Source organism: Anabrus simplex, chromosome 4 (genome assembly GCF_040414725.1).
Source record: "Anabrus simplex isolate iqAnaSimp1 chromosome 4, ASM4041472v1, whole genome shotgun sequence".
In the NCBI taxonomy this organism is placed as follows: Eukaryota; Metazoa; Arthropoda; class Insecta; order Orthoptera; family Tettigoniidae; genus Anabrus; species Anabrus simplex.
In genome coordinates, this window is record NC_090268.1 from 92,635,830 (window position 1) to 92,656,839 (window position 21,010).

The 21,010-nt window shown below is 37.7% G+C and overlaps 1 protein-coding gene across 3 annotated transcripts in view; it reads left to right on the top strand.

Annotated features, from left to right (window-relative positions):
- LOC136871657 (uncharacterized) overlaps positions 1-21,010 on the top strand; it is a 235,513-nt gene that overhangs the window by 183,399 nt on the left and 31,104 nt on the right. For all 3 annotated transcript variants that reach the window (XM_067145140.2, XM_067145139.2, XM_067145141.2), the window contains one exon: positions 19,252-19,485. In XM_067145140.2, the coding sequence (XP_067001241.2) occupies positions 19,252-19,485 (234 nt within the window). The remainder of the gene's footprint in view (positions 1-19,251; positions 19,486-21,010) is intronic.

A 21,010-nucleotide genomic window follows, 5' to 3' on the forward strand; every position in this document is an offset into this window, starting at 1 on the left:
ACCAACACTACCATTAAACCAGAAGAATGAAGTATGAAAATATTGCAGAATTGCACTAGTCTAATAGAAATGTTAATGCTAATGAAGAAGGCATAGATGGACAGTAATATTATTACAGAATCGTACCTAAATTTGTGATGAGACTCAATCTCCTCCTGGATGGTGGTATCAGCTCACATGTTGCTCATCCTGGTCGCTTTCTCCCTCATGCTAGAATGTGCTTACATTTAGCATGACATGATGAAAGCAGAGTCCATTTCCGTAGCTGAATTATTTACTCCTCTTGAAAGTAGGCTAAGCATCCTGGTGTAGGCGATGACTATGAATTATAGAGGTCCTCTTCGTACTTGAAGTACGATGGTAGCTGAAACTGACACAAATGGCATTAGAAAGTTAATCATGTTGTATAAATATCATGGTGAAGACACATAACTTGAGCTTACGAAAATCTGCCGCAGTCCGAGATCAGAATAGAAGAGAAAGGTCTTATTCACTTGTACCGAGTTTTATATATTCACAGCCGTGGAGTTGTGGCACTTTCTTGATGTCTAATTGGTTAACTTGACTTACTGTGGTAGGCTGTAATGATGCTAGAAATTACTGGATTCCGTGTGAGTTCGATGTGCACTTCAGTTCATACGGAAGTAACCTTGAAAATTTCCTGGCCTGCCACGTGACTAACTTGCTGTCAATCGCTAAGCCGGGAAAAAATCAATACTCTGCCCTCTTCCAAAACTGGTCAAACCACTTTCTGACATAGAACACAGCTACTCACAAATAAAACTTTACACTGCACTCCCAATGAAAGAATATTATTAGCTATTAAGAACACATAATAAAATGCTTATTATGAGCCAAATTTGAAAGGGACAATATGAAGGTATGACATTGACACAAGTCTGGAATGAAACGTCTGGCGATGAGGAACGTACGAATTTGGAAAACACCGAAACGAAATAACAATAGTGAAGGGACAGGGAAGGGAACTACCTACATAAATCCTTAATGGCTGGCAACCAGGTATTACTTAATTGATAGCCAGTGTCCCTGTAGAAATTGTTAGGATTTCTACGTATTTCCACAACTTAAAATGTATATAAGAAAATATTTAATATTTATTTCCACCTATTCAATACAATACAAGATGTTGGCATTTAAGTTAAAACATTTTTTTAAATGTGAGACATGTTTCGCCTCTTACTGTGAGGCATCTTCAGTCACATCAAAACCTTATTATTTTTGTCAGACAACAGGTTGAAATTATCCTAAAATGTGTTTGATAATGATTGTAGGTGAGATTTAAAAAATTTCAGTTATTGTAAAAATGTTCATGAATAACTAAAAATCTAATTTAAAGATAAACTCATGTATCATTCACTTGATGAATGTGACGTCATTTGATGGTACAGTAGCAAGAAGATGGCTTGAAGCCTTAGTCAATACCAGATATCCAACACATAGTGGAAAGCATATGAAAAAACATTACAGTGAAGATATACAATACATTCAAATGATATTTTAAAAAACTAGTAGATTCTTAGGTAGTACACTTAAAGATGGAGGTGTCATATAATTATGAGTGACAGATGATGGCTTAAAGCCATAGTCAATATTTGAAGTATAAGTAAAATAACATGCTAATATATAATGAATAAATCTTCTATATAAATAAAATCGTAACAACCGTGTGTCTGTACATTGATTATTTTGGCGAAATTTCTGTACAGTTATCCGTTTCAGGTGTAATAATGACCATCTGCATCATTTTTAGCTTTGGTGTCTGTTTGTTTGTCTGTTTGTTTGTCTGTTTGTCTGTCCTTCTATAACTTGAAAACTACTGGATATATTTCCACCAAACTTCATATTTAGAATCCACCTGTCCTTGGGTAGGTTTTAGCGCAAATATTGTTTCTAATCCCCTGAACTGAGCGGGGATTTTTACGAAACCGAAACCGTGATTTTGCACTCCCTCAAAGTATACACAACCGAACTTGATGGAAATCTACCTGCCTTAATGAAAATTAATTTCTAAACTTTTTTTTCTCATGTGCATCATGTCAATAACAGGATTTAATAAGGGAGCCATCATTAACAGACCGTTTTTCGGTACAAATCCCAGCAGACTTAATGCAAGAGCGGGTGCGTGTAAAGCGTATATCTTACAACTTCAAAACTACTGAAGATACTTGAACCAAACTTTATATATAGCATCCATCTGTCCAAGGGTAGGTTTCCTTGGTGTGTGTTTGTTTGTTTGTTTGTTTGTTTGTTTGTTTGTTTGTTTGTTTGTTTGTTTGTTTGTTTGTTTGTTTGTTTGTTTGTTTGTTTTTCTATAACTTGAAAACTACTGGATATATTTCCACCAAACTTCGTATTTAGAATCCACCTGTCCTTGGGTAGGTTTTAGGGCAAATATTGTTTCTAAATCCCTGAACTGAGTGGGGATTTTTATGAAACCGAAACCGTGATTTTGCACTCCCTCAAAGTATACACAACCGAACTTGATGGAAATCTACCTGCCTTAATGAAAATTAATTTCTAAACCTTTTTTTCTCATGTGCATCATGTCGGTAACAGGATTTAATAAGGGAGATATCATTAACGGACCATTTTTCGGTACAAATCCCAGCAGACTTAACGCAAGAGCGGGTGCGCGTAAAGCGTATTTCTTACAACTTCAAAACTACTGAGATATTTGAACCAAATTTTATATTTAGCATCCACCCCTCCAAGGGTAGGTTTTAAGGTTTATACCATTTTAAATTCCCAGAATGGATTGGGGTTTTATAGGGGACCAAAATGGTGACTTTTACTCTCCCACAATATATAAAGTACAAGACCAACCTGAGTGGAAGTCGATTAAACTGTTTGGAAATCCAATTCTAATTTCTTTTTCTCATGTGCATTTTTCAACGGGAGGATTAATAAGGGAGATAACATGAAAGATCGGTTTTCAGGCTAAGTCTAGCGGACATAGCCCAAAAGGTGTTATACGTGGAGCAGATTCCTTATCTATCTAGATAAATCATATCGTAACGACCGTGTGTCTGTGCATTGACTATTTTGGCGAAATTTTCGTACAGCTTTCTGTTTAAGGGGTAATAATGACTACCTGCATATTTTTTAGCTATAGTTTCCTGGGAAATCCTAAATTTTACCCCCCCCCCCCTCCCCCTCGCCCAAAATCAAGATTGCCACACAATCTGCCACACGAGCTGAAAAATTGAAATTAAGCAAATTTATACGTCTTAGCCGGTAACCTACAGAAAACTTCCAGTATCTTTAAATATTTCACTTTTTATGCTGAATAATATCGAAATATAGGCAATTTAAGGAGGGTGCAGACCTTCATTTCGAGGTATTTCGCGGCTAAACGGTAAGTCCTATCAGAAAACAGATGGCACGATCTCCGTTCAATTTCGGGTGATCTACAACTTTGGTCCTGTGATATTTTGTCGTCTCTCTCTCTCTCTCTCTCCCTTATAGGGTATATTTGGCTGTATATTTCGATGGTTCGTACATTTTTTGCTTTTTACACGTGTATTACTTAGTTTGACACACTTATAGAAAAGGTAGTGTCATCGAATTTGGCATGCACATTGACACGACCAATGGCTATATGAGAACCCAATTTCATGATTCTAGCTTCCACATAAGTATGTGAAAAATAATGTAAAATGATGAAAATGTACCCAATTTCACCCCATTCAAATATCATAACTCAATTGAACCTATAAATATGTGAGATACGAGAAAATGTTTTAAAACCAAACATGTAGAACGATAAAAGGGACGTCTGAGGGTGCAAACCGTTTGTTGGTATGATGTACCGTTTAGGAGCAGTAAATCTCGAAATGAAGGTTTGCACTTTCAAACGTGCCCATGCTTATCTGTCATCTATATAAATATAATCGCAACGACCGTCTGTCTATACATTGGCTATTCTGGCGGAATTTCCGGACAGTTATCAGTTTCAGTTGTAATAATGACCATCTGCATATTTCATAACTTTGGTGTCTGTTTGTCGGTTTGATTATATGAGTTTTTATAACTTGAAAACTACTGAATATATTTCTACCAAACTTGATATTTAGAATCCACCTGTCCTTGTGTAGGTTTTAGGGCCAATATTATTTCTGAATACCTAAATTTACTGGGGGTTTATCCAAAACCATGATTTTGCACTTCCTCAAAATATGCACATCCGAAATTAATCGAAATCTACCATCCTTAATGGAAATCCATTTCTAAAACTTTTGTTCTCATGTGAATTTTTCGAGAGGTGGATTAATAAGGGAGATATCATGAACGGTTGGTTTTGCAGGTAAAGTCCAGCGGACGTAGCCAAAATGTGTTGTACGTGGAGCAGATTCCTTATCTATGTATATAAATAAAATCGTAACGACTGTGTGTGCCTGTACATCGACTGTTTTGGTGAAATTTTCGTACAGATACCCGTTTGAGGGGTAATAATGATCGTCTGCATATTTTTTGGTTTAATTTCCTGAAAGTCATTATTTTTACCCCCTCACCCAAAATCCAGATTGCAGCATAATCTGCCAGACAAGCAAGAAAATTGAAATTTCGCAAAATTATACGTTTCAGCCTGTAACAAACGAAAAACTTCACAGATCTTTAATTTTTCATTTTTTATCCCCGAAGAATATTGAAATATGGAACCAATTTTAATGATGGTGCAGACCTTCGTTTCGAGGTATTTCGTGGGATAAACGGGAAGTCCCATCATATAACGGATGGCACAATTTTCGTTGAATTAGGAATGATCTTCAACCTTGGTCTTATGACTTTTTGTCGTATCTGTATTGCTTATACGTTAGATTCGTCTCTATTGCTCGATTTTAAGTAAATTTGGACTCTTTACCTATATAATTCATACTTTCAATCACTTACAGGAAAGATAGTATGATCAAACTCTACACGAAAATTGGCCCACCCAGTACCCATATTGCTATGTTACATAATTATCCGAAAAGTAATGCAGTGTAAGATAATCTTACACAAATTTCAACCTATTCTACGTTTCTGACTCAATCTGACCCATGAATGAATGAGATGCAAGAAAATATCATAGGACCAGCCATTTAGATCGCTAAATACTGCGCCTTACGGTACAATCCTTTGTCAATATGACGTACCATTTAGCAGTAGTTAATCTGTAAATGAAGGTCTGCAATATTGTAAACATGCATATACTTTCATATGTCCATTTATATATATTCATTGATGTCGATTTGTAGCGATCGAGAAAGGGTGTGTCTGCTATTGTAATCAGTATTCCCCACACCGACTTTGACTGATGGCAGTAGGAATGGGGTCCTTCTCCAACTCCTGTGTAACTGGCATTAGTAAGGAGGGCCTACCATTTTAATGAATAATTCACTTCTCGATTTGTCTTGCAAAAGGCAAGGGATCATGCAGTTTTGTTCGAAAGTCCCCTACCCTATTGTGTTTGGCTCTAGGCCAGGGTGCCCACCATTGTAAACAAATGTTCCAATCTAAAATTTGACTAGCATTAGGCATAGTGCGTGCTATTTTCATGTATACTCACTAATTCTGTGTGACTGGCAGTAAGCTGGCTGGCAGCAGTAAAAAGGGCCTGTCATTACAATGATAGGGTCTGCCATTGTAACTAAAACTCCCCAAATCGATTGTGACTGCGCAGTAGGCAATGGGGCCTGCAATTATAATGTAAACTTGCCAACTCGATTGTGAATGGCAGTAGGCAAGTGAGCCTGCCGTTATCATCACAACTCCGCAACCCTTACTTTACATTGGAAACAACGTATGGGGACCTCCCCATGCTATTTCTCGGATAAGGCTAAGAGACATGCAATTTTAAAACAATCTCATTTACTGCACGCACAGTCTTTACGTCGATATCCGTATACAATGTACAATACAGTAGCGAAGCACGGGTACATTTGCTAGTATGAAATAAATTACATTGTTGAATATAAAATGTAAAGGAAAAACATTCCAATTTTGCTGGGCAAATATTATTTAACGTTAGCGTATATTTGCCCGTGAGGTTTAATGGTCAACAGTTCATAGGTTGTATATAGATTTGATCGGTGAGATTGTGTTGACACGAAGTTTGTAGTTAGCTTAAATTTAAGACATCAAAGTAAGTTTGTAGAGATGATGATGAGCTGTTATTCTTCACGTTGGTATGATTTTGATGCGAAGGTTGAATGGCTGTTGTTTTCTTCATGTGATGACAATATATTTTTTTCAAAATATTGATAGTGGAAATTTATATTATTGAAGGTATTGTGGAAGTTTGATGGGGCTGTTGAATTATTGTTGTGATTGGTTGGTTCTGAAATGAAGAAAAAACTGTAGTTAATTTTGATGAGAATGAAAAGAAAAAACTTGGGGATGTTTTGTCAAAGTGTTGTTGGAGAGATGATGTTGGTGCTTTCCTATGGCGTTGTTGGCCCGTTTGACTTGTTGTGTGAAGCGTTATCAGGATACCAGTGATCACTAACGTTTTTACTCCTTGTGTTGCATGTATGCCGTCTGGGCGGAGGGGGGATGGGTTGAAGGGGGCGGGGTTGTAGGCTTGTGTTGGCAAACAGGAGGGAGTTGTGTGTAGGGGGGGGGGGGGGGGGTGGAGCATTTAATGGCTTAAGATTGGCGTGTGGAGGGGAATTACGTAAGTTGGGAGGGGAAGGGGGGTGTGATGTATTTGTTGACGTGGAAGGAGTGTTTATTGATACAGTTTTGAAAATATTAAAAAAATGTTTGTCCTGAAAGTTTACTTTATTGAATAATGTTACTATTTGATCATATAAAGGGCTTCTATTGTCTATTGGATCATTTAAATTCTTATTAGTATTGAATTTTTGATCCAAAATTATGTATAAATTTTTGAATTCGGTCACCTTTTTTTAGTCTTTTTAAAATTTGATGGTCCTGTTCAATTGTGGTAAAGTTGTGCCCAGTTTCTTTCATGTGATTGCTCATTGCTGAGTGTTTATTGTGTTTCTGAACATTGAAATGCTCGGTGTACCTAGTTATAAAGCTTCTACCTGTTTGTCCGATGTATGAGCTGAGGCACTCATCACATTTTAATCTATAGATACCGGAGCCTGAGTATTTATTATTTTCAGAATTTATTGTATTATGGTTGAACATTTTTTAGTTTGAATTTTGAGTTTTGAAAGCTATTTTGATCTCTTGATTTTTTAAGGTATTGGTTATTTGGTGTATGATTGGGTTGGTGTATGTAAAGGTTGCGTACTTTGATTTTTTATTTTTCATTGGGGAGAGGTTTGTGGATAGTTCAATTTAATTTTATTAATTAGTTTGTCTATGATGGAGGGGTTGTATCAATTAAAAGTGGCTATTTATTTTATTGTATTTATTTCTTTTTTTAGACTGGTGGTTGAAAGGGATATTTTTAGACCTCTGTACACCATACTGTAAAATGAGGACTGTTTGTGTGATTGTGGATGTAGGGAACTTTGTTTAATAGTTACAGGTGTGAATGAGGGTTTTCTGTAAATTTGAAAATCAAACTTATTGGAAGTTCTTCCCATATAATCCTTGACCTTTAGTGTCTTGTGTGAGTAAGAGTTCGAGCATCTTGGAACAAGACATCATGACCTGACAATAGAGTGTGGTCAGCTATTGCTGATTTGTCTGGCTGGTTGAGACGAATGTTACGTTCATGTTCCTTGATACAAGTACCAATGGACCGGCATGTTTGGCCAATGTATACCTTACCCAAGTACAGGGAATTTCGTATACCCCAGGATGTAAAAGTGGGGACAATTTGTCCTTGGTTTTACCCAGACTGTGAGCCGTTTTAGTGGTGGTGCCAAACACTGTTTTTATACTGTATTGTGTTTGCGGAGGACCTTGGCAATTTGATCTGTGGTGTTATGAATATAAGGCAGGTAGGCAGTTCCCTTGACTTCTTCCTTCTGTGAGCTTTGCTTGGTCATTTTTCTGGGATGCAGGGCTCTATGAATCTGCAAATCGCTGTAACCATTACCTTTGAACGTGACTTTGAGTGTGTACATCTCCACCTGGATGTTTGATGGCTCACAAATTTGTCTCGCCCTCTTAGTGAGTGTTGTGAGAATGCCTTGTTTTTGTGCTGGATGATGGTAAGAATCTGCATGAAGATAATGATTTTTGTGGGTATGATAGACGGTATGTACCAAGAAGCTGTCCGGTTTCGAACGCTAGTGCTGTACCACGTCCAAGGAGCCATCTAGTGATGAATGAACATACCATTTCCACTTCTTTTGGGTAACGTCTAAATTCAAAGCTTATTGTTTTAGAAGCCTTTCTCGAGGACAGTCGAGATTTTCTTCGGATGACACAGAGCATAGTTCTCTGTGAAACATAAAGAATTTCACCTTATATTCTTGACACGGTGTAAGCCCAAAAGCCTGTATCATGTCTGTAAGTACAAGCATCAATGGCAACATTGAAAACCTCCTTATCTGTTGTTTACCAAGTCTGTAACTGCTGGTTTCGGGACAATTACGGTTACCATAAATAATGATAATAATATAGAAATAATAAAATAATACCAGTAATAAATAATAATAGAAAGTAATATAAGAGTAATAATAATAATGAGATAGGAAAATGACGCAGTGGTGGAGAATTCATATAAACCAAATACAGGGAACACTTACAGGCCTAAAAATGACAACTAAGACAGGATAGTGGAACGTACTGGGAAGCCCTACTGAGGTCCAGAGGAACGTATGACGTTATGGGAGAGAAAAGAAACTTACAAGAAACACCCTCTAGCTCAACTACATTAAAAATGACAAGAAAGTTTTACAAAATACAGTTCCACGACACGGAAACAAGACATACTTAAGTAACTTAACATAAAATGTGATTTAACAAAGAAGGTGATGCTACCTTAAAGGTATAGTTTAAAGCGAAAGTATTTAATGGAAGAAAGAATTAAAACTACGGCAATTGGAACCTAGGGTAAACTCGCATTAAATTAAACTTTTAAAATGACATTAAGCAAAGAAATAATGAAACACAAAAGGAATTAAACTAAATGAAACGAGACCAGAAAGCATTGAGAATAACATTGCAAAAACACTGAAATAACACTTACTTCGGAAAGGCAGGAGTTCCCGAGGGTAGCCCTCGAGCGCGAACGCTCGCGAGGGCGGTCGGATGGAAAATGACGCCGAGCTCACGCATCATTTTTCCCAAGCCGGCAAGAAGACCGGAAATGGCCCGATTACAATCAACCAATAAGATCAAACTTACACTAGATTCCTGGACCTTTTTGCCAATAGGAAATCTTGTGACCATATATGGTAATTTTAACATCGTTAGCAATTGCACAAGTTCTGGAACATTACGATTACAACACCAAAATTTCATCATAGGAAACCACACGTGTGGTAGGTACAGGATGCTCCAAAATAAATCACTTTACAAATTTTACATCAAATTACATAAAAACTACATTTTAAAAAAATCACTTCAAAGCACTTTTGCATGTTGCAATGTTCATACAGTTCAGTATTTCTTGCGGTTACTTAAAATTCCAGTAGAGTCCAGAGTTGCAAAAAAATCAAATCCTTCAGACAAATAAAAAAAATTAAAATTTACATTTCCAAACACACAGTTTCAGTTCTCCGTCCCACCAACCGGTGACATTCTCCTCCGCCCAACGTCGAGCTCAGCTCGACAAAAAAAAATTTTACCCAAAATAACAAAATTTAAATGAACCTAAAACGGGAGGCTTAATGGAGATCAGAATATTTTCACAATGCCACAAATTGCACCACACCACAATTTCTTATCATCGTTCTCTTCAGGAACGTCCACACAGGCAAAAACAAGTAGAGCGTTAGTATCGCTGTCAAACGAAGTCGCTGACCGCGGCCGTTGCCAACGTCTCCATCCATATTGCAGTCCAACCATAGCTCACTTACAGCCTCAACACAGCCCACCCAACTTAGTGAACAGGTCCATAACTGGCGAAGGTAGGTGGCACAGCACAGACTACTGCCACTATTAAACAGCTTTCCATTCCACCATCAGACATTAGTGGCCAATAGGTGCGTTGCAGACTCCAAATAGATGTCCCAGGTCGAAATGTCAGTGGCATAGCAGTAACTGGAACATAAACATACGCAGCAGAAATTTTGAACTGAAGAACTTAGGCCACTGGCCTGAACTATTGAGTCTTGAGTTTCGAGAGTGTTTTTTTTGTGTTTTTTCATTAACAATTACAAGCCTCCTTAGGGAGATTCCCTCTCATGTTTCTGGGAAACCCCAGCCCTCCTGGCAAGTGCTATTTCAGAATTTCAAAATTTAGGAAAATTAAAAAAAACTAAAAGAAAATTTGCCAGAGTTTACCCTAGTGCAAAAAACATTATAAAATCCCTAACTAATCATGAATAAACTTCTAAACTTACTCCAACAGACATTACATTAAATTATATCTAATATGATTATAAATAACCCTTCCCATAACAACTAATGACTTAACTGAATACTTAACTACAAAACCCGAAAAATGGTGCGCGCCAATTAATTAAAATTTGCTTACAACTAATTCCTTATAACTACCAAATTAAGTTACCGTGTGCATTCTTAATCACCCAACATTAAGGAACAGAACGAAACAAATAAAAGGAAGATTTAGAATGTTACAAGGGAACTCAAAACCGTGAAATAATCAATTACGTTAGCTTGCAACCACTTTCAATGAATTGAGGTTAGTAAGTCACTATTTATTACCATGTCAAGCACTCAAAATTTTTTACATAGATAAACTCACATTACGTATTACGTGTCACACCAGTCAAATTAAGGCGCAATAAAGCCAGGAATACCAAATGAAAATCATATTACTTTATCAACAGGAACTCAAAAATGAAAAACCAAAGCGATGCAAGAGTGCACATGCAGACATCCAACTCACTGATATAAGAAATAAAAAGGTACAAGTACAACCTTCATACCAGAGATTACCAGATAACCGCACAACACACAAAACTACCAAGCTTATCTGTCCTTCGACATACACACAGACGACATCAAACTACCAAAACAAGTGCGACGATCACTGAATCAGCATAACCGACGAATGGTAAAAGGCATGGACGACCTCAATACTGGCTCTCATCACGACATACAAACACAGTACACATACACACACAAAAACATCCGTGCGATGACACATCAAGAAGTACCCACAAAATAAAAGGACAAAACATCAGAACATGACCTCAAGTACCCTTGAACTTATCACACGACAATGAGACTCTTAGGGCCAATATTGTACTCCTAGAAGAGGAACGGCCTCTCAGCACCTTAACCGTAAGTCTCAGTACACACACACACATATGCCTACCAAAGGCACAATTATATTCAAAAATCTTAGGACAGATACAGCACAGCTACAAATTTAGAACTGTACTCGATCTACAGAATCCCATACTTCTACAAATTGAGTACATAAATTTAGAAGACACGAACCCGTTATGCAAGAAATTTTTAATATCGATAAAATCGAACAAGAGAAAACAAGCAGAAAAATTAACTGAATGGATTAGCTAAATTACGATACCTTCAAAATTTCACTAGTGACAAATTTAAAATAACAGAAATAAAATCTTGACAACCTGCAAACCTACTATGAATTTAACCATAATTTATAGCTCAGCGTAAGGACACCAAAATGAACATTTGCAGAAAATCTTCCTAGTAATCATTCTACAATAACAAGGGACATCATTTTCCATCTAGGCACCTAATACCAAGAAAAAGATTACGAGGAATCTCATACCAGATACACTAGATTTCCAACATGTCACGAGCACAAGTGCAGATCCGTTACCCGTCACATTTGCCCAAAATGAGCCTCAGCATTACCTGGTCTAAAGATATGGTGAACACGTGTCACCCTATGAGCCTATCCAAGTCCTCATAGAACCCTCCCTAGCAAATATAGGAATACATGGGTAAATAAATATACGTGACAAGGAAACAGACACTTACACGATGGAAAAGCACCAAACTAGGAAACTTTCGAAATTTAGCAGCTAGTTGGGAAACAGTCACCAAAATAGTCCCATACCTACTTGGAAACGAACCCAGATCCAGCAAAAGACCAAAAACACATGAGCGGAAATTTAAATATATACTGAGCTAAAATACAACGTAAAAATTACTTTAGAAGATCACACACGTAGAATAGTACCAAATATAACATACCAGGTGACAAGAAACAAAATTTAGAAAATAATTTGCCAAAACACGATATTTACGAACAGGAAAACACTAAGAAATATACAAAACTTTACAACATAACCTCAAAATTGTTGCCGAAAATTTACCAAAAGAGAAATTACAGAAAAACTAAGGAAACTCTGTGCTAAAATTTAACCAGAACACAATGATCACTGACAATTCACGCTACAATTTACGTGGTCTAGAAGGAAAACAAACAGAACGGACACTCGATAACTTAGGATGTCGGGTGTGTACACTTCGCAATGGGTCAAACGCTCAGCTGTTTTCAAGACACTTCAGCTGTTCAAGAGATAAACATGAATTCAAACACGGGAGTACAGTACCAAATACACTATCAAGACAATACTTAGCATGATATCACGACGTAGTTTAAAACAACCGGAAATTACACAAACGTTCCAATCGGAACACAAATGGAAGAAAACTAGACATAATCAAACATATTTAAATTTATCAAAGAAGACTTTCGGAAAGCGAACACAGCACACGAAATGTGAAGATATCACTTTACTACAAAACACGTGGTCAAGCGAAATCTTGCCACACAGGAAAATTTATTGAAATTAACGAAACCAAAAACTTGTTACAAATAGTGACGCACTATTTCCTCCAACCGTTAATTACAAGAGAAACACAGTAACACAAGACTGCACATCGCGAAACGAAAAACACGTGGTGAGATTAACTCGCGCAAGAATCATGAAAAACAAAAGCGGGAATTAAGAACACACACAGAACACTTACAACCTAGGCCTATATTCAAACTTAAGATTAAAAATTAATTTTAGAAAAGTTAGCCGAGGATGATCATTGTAAGCCTTCGCTCCTTTCCATAACCACGCTCTGCTACCAAATGTAACCGCTGGTTTCGGGACAATTACGGTTACCATAAATAATGATAATAATATAGAAATAATAAAATAATACCAGTAATAAATAATAATAGAAAGTAATATAAGAGTAATAATAATAATGAGATAGGAAAATGACGCAGTGGTGGAGAATTCATATAAACCAAATACAGGGAACACTTACAGGCCTAAAAATGACAACTAAGACAGGATAGTGGAACGTACTGGGAAGCCCTACTGAGGTCCAGAGGAACGTATGACGTTATGGGAGAGAAAAGAAACTTACAAGAAACACCCTCTAGCTCAACTACATTAAAAATGACAAGAAAGTTTTACAAAATACAGTTTCACGACACGGAAACAAGACATACTTAAGTAACTTAACATAAAATGTGATTTAACAAAGAAGGTGATGCTACCTTAAAGGTATAGTTTAAAGCGAAAGTATTTAATGGAAGAAAGAATTAAAACTACGGCAATTGGAACCTAGGGTAAACTCGCATTAAATTAAACTTTTAAAATGACATTAAGCAAAGAAATAATGAAACACAAAAGGAATTAAACTAAATGAAACGAGACCAGAAAGCATTGAGAATAACATTGCAAAAACACTGAAATAACACTTACTTCGGAAAGGCAGGAGTTCCCGAGGGTAGCCCTCGAGCGCGAACGCTCGCGAGGGCGGTCGGATGGAAAATGACGCCGAGCTCACGCATCATTTTTCCCAAGCCGGCAAGAAGACCGGAAATGGCCCGATTACAATCAACCAATAAGATCAAACTTACCCTAGATTCCTGGACCTTTTTGCCAATAGGAAATCTTGTGACCATATATGGTAATTTTAACATCGTTAGCAATTGCACAAGTTCTGGAACATTACGATTACAACACCAAAATTTCATCATAGGAAACCACACGTGTGGTAGGTACAGGATGCTCAAAAATAAATCACCTTACAAATTTTACATCAGATTACATAAAAACTACATTTAAAAAAAATCACTTCAAAGCACTTTTGCATGTTGCAGTGTTCATACAGTTCAGTATTTCTTGCGGTTACTTAAAATTCCAGTAGAGTCCAGAGTTGCAAAAAAATCAAATCCTTCAGACAAATAAAAAAAAATTAAAATTTATATTTCCAAACACACTGCAGTTTCAGTTCTCCGTCCCATCAACCGGTGACAAAGTCTTTTCATCAATACTTTCAAACAGTTTTGTTATTTTGTAATTGGTAAATTATTTCCAATCCATAACTCCTCTTCCGATAATCAAATGTTTCCCAGTTAGTCATTTGTCCTCTTGAATTCCAAATTTATCTACATATTGTGATCTTTCCTACTTTAAAAAACACTACTCAAACTTATTCATGTACTAATGTCATTCCACTCCATCTCTCCTCTGATAGCTCAGAACCTACCACTTACGGTTGATAAATTTGACTGTAATGGTTGTTTATTACTGTATTGACTTGTATTGAACTCATTTTTACCACGCACCTACTACGCTGGCGTAGCAGGGGGAGAGGTGATACTCCCACGTGGCGCGTCCCAGGTGGCGGATAGGGGGGTCCTAACCGGCTTGCCGGCGGACTTGAGGGAAATAAAATACCTCTCGCGGATCAAACACCCCCCCGCCCCTGTGGGTGGGGGAGGCAGACAAATAATACAACTACGGTATCCCCTGCCTGTCGTGAGAGTCGACTAAAAGGGGCGACCAAGGGCTGATTGTATTAGAACTATGAAACTACTTTTGATTAGTACCATCACACGCGGAACACCATGGGTCGCTTTTACATGCGAGTATTACCACTCTGTTAGGTACTGAATAGTTTTGTGATTCATAGCACTCAAGCGGGGTTCAGTTTGGGTTTCCAGTACATGTGAGTTGTACCCATGTGAGCAACACCACGGGTCTGGGCATTGCCTGTGAGTTGTACCACTATATGAGCGACACTGTGGGTCTGTGTTGCCAGTGATTAGTACCCACTATGTGAGGAACACCACGGGAATGCCGGCGCCCGTGATTAGTACACCTAGGTGAGGAACCTCATCGGTTTGCGTTGGCTATGAGTGGCGCCATTGTGTGAGAAACGCCATAGGTCTGCGTTACCTTTACGATGTACAATACTTGTGAGTAGTACCTTAATGTTTGGAACACAGTGAGTTTACGCTACCTTTGATTAGTCTCGTAATCTATAATCTTCATTTCCGTATTGACGAACTACACAATTAGAAATAGGAAAGGATTTCCACCTATCAATACTTGTTTATTGCACTTATTATGCTACAGGACCGGTTTCGACCCTTTACATAAGGTCATCCTCAGCTGAACCATGCATACATATCTATGTGATGAAGCTATGATTAAGATAGTATTGTCAAAGGAATGCCATACGATAATAAACATTAGGTCACATCCAAATGGGGCATGTCGTAACGTGAACTGGCATATATGTCATTTTGTACAACAATGCATTGTATGTCTAAAATAGTTCACATATTCTGGTTGATTGTGACAAGACCGCTCGTCAAGTCTATGCCAAGTTGTGTAAACATACAACGATATTTTACTCAGATCCAAGAATATTGAAGTTCCAAGTGTTTCACATTGGTGTATAAACTTTCAATCAATTAATTTCAAGTTCGTTAATGCATTAGTTTCCAGTAGACAGAAGCAGGACCAGCAGTTCTATTCTCTGTTCCACGAACACATGACAATTTTTGAAACCAAAAACCAGAACTTTAAATACCAAGTAGTTTATCTTTAACATTCAATGTATATTTATTTAACTACTTTAGTCAGGGGAAGCAGGACAGTCAACCCATAAATGTTCTTGTAACGCCAATATTTCATATGGTTATAAGTGTTTTCATTTGAACGAGTGTGTTATCAAACAATACAAGTGTTCCACAGTGTTCCGTGTGCATGAACGCACGGCAGTTTAGACGAGATCTATGTCTTTATACATTTTGCTTCATGGTGTGTATTTCATCCAGTCTTTTTCAGACAGGAACAGGACATTCAAATCCAAGAATGCTCTTAGACAGCCAAGTTTTCCACACCATTATAAGTGTCCTTATTGTGTCTTGTAATTATTTTCAATCCAGTGCATGTAATTCCAGTGTTCCGTGTTCTATGAACACAAGACTGTTAGAGCCAGAACTGGGAACTTTCTAAGCTCCAAGTTCTCCTTGCCAAGTGTATGTTGCATTTCAAGGTAATATCTATCAACTCAATGATGTATTTCCATGCAACCACCTATAGGTGCATTGATTTTTCGTTATGATTGTTATCAGGTTCCCCTTAATTTAATTTTCACCAAGAACTGATGGGAGTCGAAACCGGTCTTCTTATAATTTAATAAATTGTTGCAATGTGTTGAATGTTGGAACATCCCTCAAACTCTACATTATGAGACTATCACTCGCGTAGTGTCGCGGTCCCCATGAGCCGACCAGCGGGTTTGACTGTGGTATAGAGGATCGGTGTTCTCGCCCGCTGCTCGCCGCACGAACTCCACACACATTCTGACACACACTGTTCTGCTGAGGGAAGCAGGTCTCAATTTATACACGATCCAAGTCAAAATATGTCTTCACTTCTCGGTCAGCAACTTCACTTGTCTCTTGCCGGATTTTTACCAAACCTCGTAAGAATGGAGATAAAATACGGGGCTACATGATGATGATGATGTTGATTTTATCCAACTATTACTGTGAGGAAGGTTATTAGCCGAAGAAACTTTCGAACATTCCATACTGGCGTAGGCACTCTCTGTGTCACGGGGAGGCAGGCGGTGACGTCAACCTGCTCTACGTCACACACACAGATTGCTCGCTGTCCCTCGCTGTCTTCTGCTGCTGGGCCGGTGCGTAGCGCGAAGTTTTAAATTTTAACTGCAGGGACTTGGTTCCGTACCGCTGTTCCCGGTACAGTATGTGATGAACACCGTAGGTTTGCGTTGCCTGTAAATGGCGCTGCAATGTGCAAAACACCATAGGTCTGTATTATATATGCAAATTTCATTACCTGTAAGTAGTACCATACTGTGTGGAATGCCGCGAGTCTACACTACTTTTGATTAGTACCGCAACATGACAAATACCATGGTTCTACTTTCTTAGCGATATGTACTATCATGAGGGGCTGATGACTTGGATTTTGGACCCCTTTAGACTAAAAGTATCATCGATTCGGTATTATGCTATAGACGCAGTCCCTTGGTTAATAATACTATTGTTTCACGTCGGTTTCTGTGAATGTGAGGCATTGCGGGTTGGATCCACTGATTGTTTTAAAGTCATATCCATCCATTCATTCTTTGTTCTCGCGTTTTGAATTCTGGTCAGTGGAAGATTTTGGACTTTTAATTTGTCATTCCATTTCATCTTGCTTCATACCATTGGGGGCTGAAGACCTAGATGTTAGGCCCCTTTAAACAACACACATCATCATCATTCTGGTAGTTTAGTGTAGTTCATTTCCAGTAGAGAGAGGTAGACACCTCAGAAACCAATAAATAGAAAATTAAAGCTTTGTCTGGATTTTTATACCATGCTGGTATGCTGTAATCATCACATATATAATAATCTATGTTATATGGAACCACCTAGTCAATAATTATTTGTGACAACTAAGTGTTATCTACATTTTATTTAGTTCAGTACATATGTTGGGATCCTATTCTAATCTCTTAATCAGCTTTCTTACAAAATACTCTTAGCATATTAAAACCTTTCGTTCTGTTGCTAGTACATGTTCCCTAAAATTATGGAAATACATGACTTTTAAAATATTGGTTACCTGTACACTGTTAAAATATTATTGTATTACATTTGTAATTGGACACAATTGTCATGATATAAGATAAAAGTTTGTTACTGGAACCTTACTTATTCATTATTTTAAAATTCTTAAATAGTCGATCACTTCTCTATTGCACAGTCCCTTCTTTTGTTCACGTATCAATCCATGGAAATTTTCTTCGATTGGTGTACTAATGTCTAAGGCAAATTCATATTATTTACATTTCCCATTATTAGTCAGCCTTATGTAAACATCTACTATTAGAGAGGAGTGCCTGTGTGCTGGAGAAAGAGTCCTCTCATTGGATAGTTAATAATGGAAGAGAACGGGGGGGGGAGTTAAAGGACATCCTTTTTATTTTGTTCAAGTAATGCATGACTAATTTAAATATTGGGTTTTCTTCCACGATATAGTTGTTTAAATTATTAACCCTACCTTGTCGTGATCTATAACTTTCCAATTTTTCCAACACATTCACCCGTTTTCCTTTGTTTACCTGATGCAGTACTTCCATGTCTTGCTCTATGCATGTAAACTTATAGTTATTTTCATATATTTGCTCACCCATTGCCAAGTACCTAGCATACTTTTTGGCATTTATGTGTTCTTTGTATCTAATTGTTGTATTTCTACTGGATTGTTGTATATATTGCTTCCCACATGACAGTTAGATACAAAGAACACTTAAATGCCAAAATGTTGATAGTGTTTGAAATTGAATATTATAATTCGCCTGAGATGTCGCGTTCCACACCATCTCTTCTGAATTTACTGATGACCACCTTTCAAGGTTGGCATCTCTGAATACAGGTGGTAAAAGATCTGGAACATAGGACAGACACAAAAGGAGAAAAGAATCTGAATGGGATAATATAAGTATTGAAAAGGGGCTGACAGATGTGGAAGGAGCACATAATAGGACAAACAAAATGGCATGTTAGTTTAGGAAGAAGGAACAACAGAAAGAGGACACAAGGACAAATATGAAAACATAAAAGGTCAAGGACATTCTCCACATCTTCATATACTGCCATCTTCAAGAAGATAGGCTCTCTCCTTATCAATCCCAGTGCTTCTACATCCGTCTCTTCTCAGCCCGATAAACTCATTTCTACTTCCTTCTGCCATTATATTCATCCTGTTATGTGTTCTTTTTCTTGTTCTTATGGCTCTATATATGACATGAATAATTGTATGATGTGTATCATCTGACCGTATTCATGACCATTATCATTCCTATTACAAAAAGTGTGGTAATGGGACTCTCTTTTGTTCAAACCTCAGGAATGTTAACAAATAATTCTTTGTTTTTAAGGTACTGATATCAATACAAAGCTTAGTCCTGGTTGCGGAACCCTTTTTCAACGAACCAGGCTTCGAAACATTGCTGGGCACAACCGAAGGAGCCCGACAAAGTCAGTCCTACAACGAGGAGATTCGACTTCACACTATCAAACACGCAATGATTGGCCAGTTGAGGAGACCAAGTGTTGGTTTTGAAGATGTGATACGCACGCACTTCCGTATTAAGAAGAATCACATCTTGAAGGTAAAATTAAGAGTACTTACCACCTTCAAATTAGTTATGTATAATAATTTAGAACTTTTGTGTCATATTCTTTTACGTGTATATTTAAAATACCAGTGGTAAGATACATTTTAATTTCTAAATGAAAGATAATTTCAGATAATTTTGCTATGCTTAATATGCCTCTTTTGGAGTACCCCAAATCCATTTGATAGATGCACATCATATCTTTCTGGCCTAATTTATGGTAAGTTGAATGGTGTGTTGATCCTGATCACCTGTTTTCTCCTGTTTTGATTGCCATCAGTTGATGAATTGACGTTTGTGTGGTTCAGATTCTTGATGGGCAATGATTTTTGCCAATTTTAATATCTTTTCACCACAGGCTTGAAAAGCACTGAATTCTATAGTATAGATGTTGGATTTTGTAATAATTAGTTTGGTATAAATAGTATGAGACTACTTGCCAGTGTAAGATTACAGCTAGGCTCTGCTGCACTAGTTGACAGACGGTCTTGTAAAGAACCATGTTATATGTTATTGTCTCATACTGCACTATTTTTACCAGCACAGTTAGTAAATAATGACCTCCACGAACCTATTACGCTCGCGTAGCAGGGAGAGAGGTGAAACTCCCACGTGGCGCATCCCAGGGGGCAGATAGGGGGGTCCTAACCGGCTTGCCGGCGGACTTGAGGGAAATAAAATATCTCTCGCGGACCAAACACACAACCCCCTGTGGGTGGGGGATGCCGACGAAGAATACACTCACGGTATCCCCTGTCTGTCTTAAGAGGCGACTAAAAGGGGTGACCAAGGGATGATTGTCTTGGAACCATGAAACTACTTTTGATTTGTACCATCACGCGCGGAACACCATGGGTCGCTTTTACTTGCAAGTAGTACCATTATGTTAGGTACTGAATAGTTTTGTGATTTGTAGCACTCAAGCGGGTTCATGCTCCGAATGTCATTACTCAGCACTACCCATACCCCAGCAGCTTCCATGTTGTCACAGCCATAAATGAGACTGGGACTCCACAGGGAGCTACATTTTGTTCTGGCCTGTGCCAAGAGACAGATGCAAAAGTACTGTATCCATCAAGAAATGGCAGTAGGCAGATCATAATGGTTATGAAAATTATTTTCACCTTCCTTTACAGATGACATTTCATCATCATCATCATCATGATCATCATCGGTTTGCCCTTCCAGTGAGCCGGGTAGGGTGTTTGAAAACGAGCGTCTTCCTAAGTTGCCTATTCAAAAAGATTTTATTGTCCATAACAGATTCTTAATTCCATCCCCTTCTCTCCAAGTCTTCCCTCAGTTGGTCCATTCATCTTCTTCTTGGTCTTCCAACTGGTCTTCTACATATTATTCTCTTTTCCAAATAAGCACATGGTAACCTTGTGCTATTCATTCGTTTAACATGCCCAAACCATGTAAGTCTAGATGACCTAAGTCTTTCCTCCATCGATTCATTTAGACCTAGGTTAGATCAGATCTCTTCATTTTTCATATTAGTACAATCCTTTGATGTTGG